The 8,422-nt window shown below is 29.3% G+C and overlaps 2 protein-coding genes across 5 annotated transcripts; both read right to left on the bottom strand.

Annotated features, from left to right (window-relative positions):
- Nucleotides 1-349: 349 nt before the first annotated feature.
- Nucleotides 350-4,003, bottom strand: Rnf146 (Ring finger protein 146). Of its 4 annotated transcripts, XM_078195370.1 has the most exons (6): nt 3,785-4,003; nt 3,394-3,496; nt 2,888-3,139; nt 2,592-2,648; nt 1,758-2,045; nt 350-1,638 (listed from the first exon to the last, which is right to left on the bottom strand). In XM_078195370.1, the coding sequence occupies exons 1-6, from the start codon at nt 3,800-3,802 to the stop codon at nt 1,394-1,396; spliced, it is 963 nt and encodes a 320-aa protein (XP_078051496.1). In that variant the 5' UTR covers nt 3,803-4,003; the 3' UTR covers nt 350-1,393. The 4 variants fall into 4 exon arrangements, with proteins under 4 accessions (XP_078051496.1, XP_078051493.1, XP_078051494.1 ...); XM_078195367.1 differs by lacking the exon at nt 2,592-2,648 and having other exon boundaries at nt 3,785-4,000; XM_078195368.1 differs by lacking the exon at nt 2,592-2,648 and having other exon boundaries at nt 3,394-3,638; nt 3,785-3,998.
- On the bottom strand, nt 3,785-6,886 carry LOC144477635 (uncharacterized protein C18orf63-like). Its single transcript, XM_078195371.1, is given in 10 exon segments — nt 3,785-4,654; nt 4,732-4,840; nt 4,920-5,088; nt 5,169-5,433; nt 5,506-5,745; nt 5,819-5,912; nt 5,991-6,153; nt 6,221-6,395; nt 6,490-6,625; nt 6,723-6,886. Coding segments are annotated over 10 exon segments (1,704 nt in total). The 3' UTR covers nt 3,785-4,465.
- Nucleotides 6,887-8,422: the final 1,536 nt, after the last annotated feature.

Consider the following 8,422-nt stretch of genomic DNA (forward strand, 5'->3'; position numbering starts at 1 on the left):
GATTATAAAGAAAAGTAATTATTTATAGAAGTATATACACCATGTGTACATATATTTCTTTATATTTTACAACAGAGCTCAACATTATAAAGTACGCAACAGAGGCACGCAGTCAGAGCAAGTCAAAGACAGGTCCATGTAAACATGCAATTTAACCGCGCACGGTTACGCATGTGCAGGGCGTCTACAGAATGAACATAATATTTTGAAAACTACTACTGTATTTTAGAGTTTAAATAATTATTAAGAATTAACAAGATATGCAATGTTACAATTTTAATCATGAAATAAATTTTTATTATGTTTTTGTATTTACTTGTCTATAATTTTTTAACAATTTGGACTAAATGCTTAATATATCTTTTTAACACTATATATTATACATTTCTTACTCATAAATAGAACATTGTAATTATATTAGAAATTTATTTATAATTAATACAGATTATTTTTTGTGTGAATAAAATTTTACTTTGTCGATTATATCATTAAGATACGAAACTAATACTAAAATATTAATTAACACTTAAATGTTAATGTGAAATGATTACACAGTATATTACAGTAGTTATTACAATATAAATATCTCTTCCACACTGTATAAAATTAAAATATGTTGTTTATTATTCCCATGATGATAAAACTCATACTTCTATGCTAAACTATGAAAATATTGATACAAATTTGTTTAAACTATCAAACATTTAATTGTACTATAAACACATACATAGGTAAACAACTATCTGAGCATTTCATCATATATTGACTTGTAATTTGTTAATCTAATAAATACATTGAGATTGGCAGCATGTTGATTATTTTTGAGAGTATCACTAAAATACAGCTATCAAGGATTCAAATATATATATAGAGAGAGAGAGAGAAAGAGAGAGAGAGAGAGAGAGAGAGAGAGAGAGAGAGAGAAAGAGAAATTATGCTATTGTAATCGAATAAGATATTTCTCATAAACCCAAACCATGTACAATCCAAAGTTTTGTAATGAAGTTTGTAATTACAAAATCACCGAAATGAGAATTCAAAGTTTCTGTATGATAATATTCTGCTTTTCTAAAATATTTTCGACGAAGATAATAAATATACAGAATTACAAAACAAATTAATTACATATCTGCAAGTACCGATTAATATACTTAGAGTAATTATTTAGTAAATATTACATTGTACTTCATTGTATTGTTTTCAACAAACATCACGTATTAATGCACAAACTTACATATTAATACATTATATATACGAATATTCCATATTTTGAAACATGAATTTATTATACAATATATTTCACATATTGAGATGATGCTTAATCCTCTTGAAATTAATCCATTTTAAGCTCATTTTTATCTGATAAATGGCAACCGTTAGTTACCCATAGCTCTTATAATATAGGATGAGTTGAAAGAGATTCACCTTCTTCAGTTTCTTCTAATTCGTTATCTGTACTTGAAGATAAATGTTCTCTCAGAACTAAAGAACGCATTTGTTCTAATACCTGATGTAAAGAATCTGATCTTTGCTCCATTCTATCGTTCAAAGGTGTAGCATCGCCACTAGCAGTTCCCCCTGCTGGTGTTTGTGGTGTGTTGCTAGGTGGTATCGGAGTGTTTGTGCCATCTCCAGTACCTATAAATATAAATTTATAATGTTTAAGTAAATAATTATAGAAATATACAGCTATGAATATATATACTGTCTCTAAATATTTTCAAAATTCATAAATACTGAGAACTACTGAAATATACCCATGTTGTCGCTAACAGGACTTGCAGGTCTCTCTGCTCCTCTTATTTCTCTAATAATGTCTTCATCCTGATTATTTAATCTTAAACCTGCCACTCCTTTTTTGGGAACATTATATAAATCGCGTTTAATTTTTCTTCTTCTGGAAGGATCGTTTCTACGTAATTGAAGCATGGAACCAAAATCGGCGATATAAAGAAACCCTGCTATTAATAATTCACAATTTCGTTTGCCTTGCTTATATGCAGTTTCTAATTCATGGCTTGTACGTTGATCATATTGCCACCATCCTGAAACAATGTAATTTGAAATCACACACGAATTACAAGTAGTTTTTTGGAAATTCTACCAATACATATAGATGTCAATAATGAGATATTTTCACTTGGGAATTTACAAAGAAAACTAGCTAATGTTCTGCGAGAAGAATGTTTTATTACGAAAATACATTAAGGCTAAATATCAATTTTAATAACATAGTAATAAAAATTTGTACAGTTTTTCATAAAGATCTTACATGAAAATTTATGTCAGTATACTATTATGTATTGTTTGGTACCTATTAAATAAGGGTTTAACTATCGCATATAAGCAATGAATACAAAAAGAATTATTTTATGCCAATTATGTTTCAAACAGTACAAGAATCATAGATGTGGGTTATTTTATTCCTGAAACACCTACACAAGGTGCATCTATCCTATCGCGTTTAATATAACGCTTTTGGCGTAAGTGTGAATACTTATTGGCGTAGTGATTCTTTCTATATTGACAATTCTTTTGAAAGTCAACTATATAAAGTGTATCACAAATCAAAATTTCACATTCGCTTCTACCAAGGTTGTACATAGTCTCCAAATCCTTGTTGGTCCTCGAATCGTATTTCCACCAACCTATGAAGGGATATGTTATAAACTTATCTTTGCTTTGTCATAGGTTTTAAACAAACAACAAAGTTTTCTACTCTTTTTGTTTAACATATTTATAATATTCAGTCTAGTTACAGCTTACTTTTATATTAGGTATTTATTTTACTTATGCATAGAATATCTTTTGTCTGTTTGATGTTATGAAATTTCTCTTTTCTAAGATTTGTAAATGAAAATAATTTTTATAAAAATGAATACATTACCATTTCTACCTTCATAAAACCAATGATACTCTTCTTCAGAACTATCTAATTCTTTATGAGCTTCTTCTACTTCTACTAATTGTGGTCTGTCTAGAAAATCAGGAGGAATTTCTTGACGACACATAGGACATCTTTTGCTTTGATTTGCAACACCTTTGACGCATAGGTAACAATATACGTGATTGCAAGGTAATTTTGCTGGATATATGCATGGCTGAAGGCAAACTGCACATTCTGGTATTATCGTTGAGCCTGAGAAAAGAAATATTAATAAAATCATCTATATTACTCTTCACATTGTTTCATCAAAAATACCTTTCTGAAATACCTTTTAATAAGTCAACTTCACTTAGGAAATTATATATGTTATATAAATGTATAGAAATATATAAAGAATATTAAAAATTAAACATTTTTCAATATTTCCAATCATATTTAAAATATTCATAGCAAATGTTAACGATTATTATTAAATTAATTATACTATTGTGCTAGATGATAAATACCTTCCTTTTCATCAGACTCTGTTTCCTTATCCTTAAGTGTACTGCCTGCTTTGTCTTGCGAGTTCAGTTTCGCTTGAGCCATAATTAAAGTTGCAATACAATTCTTTAATGAACAGAATAAAGAAACCGTATATAGAGATCAATATGCATCATGCCAATATACTGTCAGAAAGAGAATATTGGCCATAAATTATTTTTCTTGTTATGACATACTATATACGTTGGATGTATGTAAATTTTTTATTCTGAAAGTATATTATATAATTCGGTTCATTTGGGTAATCAATCGTGAATTTCATAAATTTATAAGTTCTCTCACACCACTTTATGGTAGATAAACAAATAACACTATCGTAGACATGGAGAGGTACAGAAGAAACAATTTGCTTACGGGATCTTTTGATCCCATGGGATCTGTAATATATTATATGTGATACTAATGCTTTATAATATCTGTGATTTCGATCATTTAACTGAGTATGCACTGACAAGCACTACATACTAAAAAAATTAAATCAATTCAGCAGAAAATAGACCCTAGAGCCATTATATATTTGAGAGAATTTAAATACATATGTATGCACATAATTCTTGTACTACAGTTTATGTACTACTTCTGCTTCTTTTCTTACACTCTAAGCTAGCGTGCACATCCCCACCGCTTTACTGTGCATCCAATCCACAATGGATCCTGCTTCAGCAGTAAATCGTCAACCTATCAGTACAAAAAGATTTCTATGTGAACCCTCGTTAACGAATCAAGTAGCGACATGAACGGGTGCAGAAATAAGACCCATTATGGTACTTCAGTTTTTGCACGATTTTTCTACTTCCCTTAACTTTTGCAAGCATCCCCGCTATTTCTACTCATATTCTCGTTAACGGAGCCCACTGTGATCGAAATGTTTTGTAAAACTTGAAGTAATCAATATTGCCGTACATATGTATAATGTGCGACATATGACAAGAACAAATGTGTTTGTACACAACGCTTATTTCATCATGTTGTACTTAACGTTAATCTTTATTATACAAACGAGAAGGTTTGTTAATTACAAAAAGAGTTTGAAGATTACATACGAAACTGTTTTAAAATTTGGGTATTCCTCATATGAGATAATACTTTATTGATAAGATCTTCTTTTTTTCCTTTAGGGTTATGTGGTATCAAATGTTTCGTTAACCATTCACTCAGAACACTACCTTTTAGCTGATGTAATTTGTGATCTTTTGCCATTTTCTCCACATCTATGCATTGATTCTATTAAACAAAACGTAATACATATTATTTACAATAATCAATAGATTAATCAAAATCTCAGACATAAAATTACCCACCAATTTTTGCCCATACATTTCACTATTTTCATTAGGTTTAGCTAGCATTAATTTTTCTCTTAATGTTAAATCTTTCTGATTTTGGTACGTATTTTATAATTAGTATAAGCTAATTACAATGCAAAAAGTTTAAATATATAACAAAAGAAATCCAAAAGTAAAAGGTATGAAAAATAAGTCAAGGAAACTTTACCTTATTTTTATCATTATTAGTAAGCGGTTTACAAATTTTAAAATATTTAGAAATTATTTCTTGTTTGTCTGCAACAGTTTTAACATTTGAAATTCTTGATATTCCTGCTTCATTGTAATCATTTTTTGTAATTTGTGTTTGTGTGGTGTTTAAAGCTAAACATCCTGTAAAAATAATTTTGTCCTTTTAACAACTTCAATATTGATAATATTTGGATGTCTCTATTTTATAGTACGTTTATTACCACTTTCATTAGTTTTAATGTTTTTATTGTTAGAGTCTGCCCCGCTTACATTACATTGCAATGTATTATGAATAATATGAATGTCATCTAGTTGAGTTTTTAATGGTTTAGATGCAATATCCATATTACCTTTTACTTTATTGAAATAATTTGTAGAAAATTCTAATGGTACAGTTAAGGTAGAATCATATTTTCTTTTAAGAGGCGTAATTGACAGTTTCTTTTGCGTCAATGCATTGGATATCATATTTGTAGGTACTATTTTCTATATCATACATATAAAAAATTGTAATTATTGAGTATGTTCATCTTACAAATATTGACATTTTTATCTCACCTTATTGTAAAAAGTATGCTTGGACAATTTTAATTCTGTATCACAAATAGTGGGCAATTTTGCAAGCATATCAAATATGAATTTATTGATTGTATATTCTTCATTTTTATTTGGAATAATATTTAATGGATCAGATGTGACACAAATACTTGGATAAATGAAACTACTTGATCTTGGTATAGGAAATTTAATTTCAAGATAGAAAATTCCATCTTTATTCTTTGGTAAAGAATATCCATACTAAAACATTTTTATAGAAATAAGTTTAGAAACAATTTGAATTATCTAAGGTTTTTCATGAAGATATACTCACCATATTTTTCCAGTGTCTTCGCATCTGCTCATAATCTTTAAAGATACATATTGGAAATTCTTTAAATACAGATAACAATCTGCCTCTTTTTGTACTGTAAATATTTTATATAATGATATACATTTTATAAAAGTAAATAAATATATAAGACAGTTTAATTTATTCATACTACCTTGGTAAAACATGTACAAATGGGAAATTATAGTGAGATAAGTCGATATATCCTTTAGGATCTGCTAAAAAGTGAGATAGCACAGACGATGGAACATAATTCTCAAGCTTTACAAATGGAATATTAACACTTTCTGTATGAAGTAGTAAACATGTGTCCTTCTCTATAAGTTTATTTAAAGTTTGTGTTTAATATAAATAAATAATTGCATATATCTAAAGATTGTGTACCTTGAAAAAGGATATCTATTTTTAATGCCAAAATTGGTTCCACAGAAGTGAAAAATTCTTTCCCTTGAAGAAAGTATTGACCTACTTTATTCCATAATGGTGCTATCTTAGTCTGTATCGTATATAAAAAGCAGGTTTTATAAATTTCTGTAGTAATTGGACGTTGTCCTTGATACTGTTGGGGAAGGTAAAAGCTAGACATTTCTTCGTATATGGGAAATATAAATGCATACTTAAATAAATGATAATGTTAATATATTTCAACAAACCACTAGCTTCAAGTATCTTAAAATTTTCTCTAATTTTCCACTTTCAAGAACGGTTTTACGTGTAATTATAAATATATATTTTTCAGTCCCTAATATGGGCGACGCAATTATATCAGAAAATAAATAAATGAGTAATCTGAAATTGTAGTGTTAATAATATCGAATCTGTTTTAGAAGTACAAATATAAAGCGCTGTACATGTCTCTGAAACTGTTAATTATAATCGGATATACCGGCATTTCATTGTTGTCCAGTGAAAATTTGATTTTGCGGATGATTCACGTACTTCGATAAAGTCAAGTTTGCAAATTGTACAACATAACTCATTTATCTGAGGTAAAGAAACATGTACAATTGCATCTTTTTTTCTTTCATATGTAACGTTTGAAATATCCATTTTTTATTAACTCTTTAGATATCGTCAATTACTTTACGTTATTTGAAAAGTCGAAATTAACGTAGTTGTACAATTTTTAATTGAATGTATTACCAACATTAGTATTTGAAATATTCTTGAAAATATATTGTAGGTGTTACGGTCTGGATTGTTCGATGTAGGGAATTTGGTGTGGTTCGGATGCCCGTGGAGCGCTGAACCGCTCTGCTCGTGAAAGGTTGTAGAGAGATGTACAAACTTTGTTTGAGAGATGTACAAAATTTATATTCGAATTTCCCTCCTATCGGCATCAACTAAGTTTATAATTTGCATAACCAGAGGCGCTTATTTATACCTATGGTCGCGTGATCACGCAACACTATCATTAGGCATATTTTCGTAACAAAAACATCACAGTGCTGCTATTCATAAAAAAATATTATTATTGATTGTTGCAAAAACAGTTATATGTATCTTGAAAATATTTTAAACTTTCTATAATCAAAACAATTTGAATAAAAAAGAATGGTAATTTCAAGGTGGTCACATGAAAATCTTTCCTAAGGGCACTTTTCATTGCAAGATGCATACGGTAACAGAGGGTATTATTATTTCCACCATTTTACTACGCTTCCAATCCGCATTAAATTCTATCCGGGCATTGAATCGTCAACCAATCAGAAGAAAGCAATTTCTACTCCTATCCTCGATAACGGAGCGCACTGCGGTCAGAGAGTCTTGCAAAACAGGAGGTATTACTGTACTATACCTTGTGAAAACTTACCTGAAGCTACTGACGTCAGCATTACTTGGTATTACTTTCTACGATTAGTGCGTGTATTCTTTACTACGGTTTTGTGTCATTTGGTTCTTGTACTGTTTAGTGTAAGTTGTGTTGTTAATACATTTCTGTAAATTACTTCATCGCATGTAAGTATCCTAGTTTTAACAGATTTTGTTGTTTTGAACATAATTACACGATAACTACTATGATAGTAAAGAAAATTCTTTGTTCCTACAACAGCCCACCATTTTGATAAGTCATGCGATCAATAAGTTCGTTTCGAAATGTTGCCAGTCTATCCAATTTTTATGCACAACTAAGGATAACGAATTTTCGAATTCATGATAACGATATATATGCAATTATATATTTACACAACTACATTAAACGACAATACGATTTAATTTGATATTAAAATTTTACACTTTGAAATTTTCTGTTACACCGACATTTTGTATCGCTCCATGCAACGTAATTAGAAAGAACATACATTATATATTTAAATAATAACAACTATAATTATTAACTGATTACACTGGCATATATATTTACATACTCCTTTTGTTATACAGATTTCTAATTATGCAAATCTTTGTCAAAACACTCACGGGTAAAACCATTACCCTAGAGGTAGAAGCCTCTGACACAATAGAAAATGTAAAGACAAAGATACAAGACAAAGAAGGGATCCCCCCAGATCAGCAGCGATTGATCTTTGCTGGCAAACAATTGGAAGATGGGAGAACACTCTCAGATTACAACATCCAGAAAGA

This window comes from Augochlora pura, unplaced genomic scaffold, assembly GCF_028453695.1.
Source record: "Augochlora pura isolate Apur16 unplaced genomic scaffold, APUR_v2.2.1 APUR_unplaced_246, whole genome shotgun sequence".
Lineage (NCBI taxonomy): Eukaryota > Metazoa > Arthropoda > Insecta > Hymenoptera > Halictidae > Augochlora > Augochlora pura.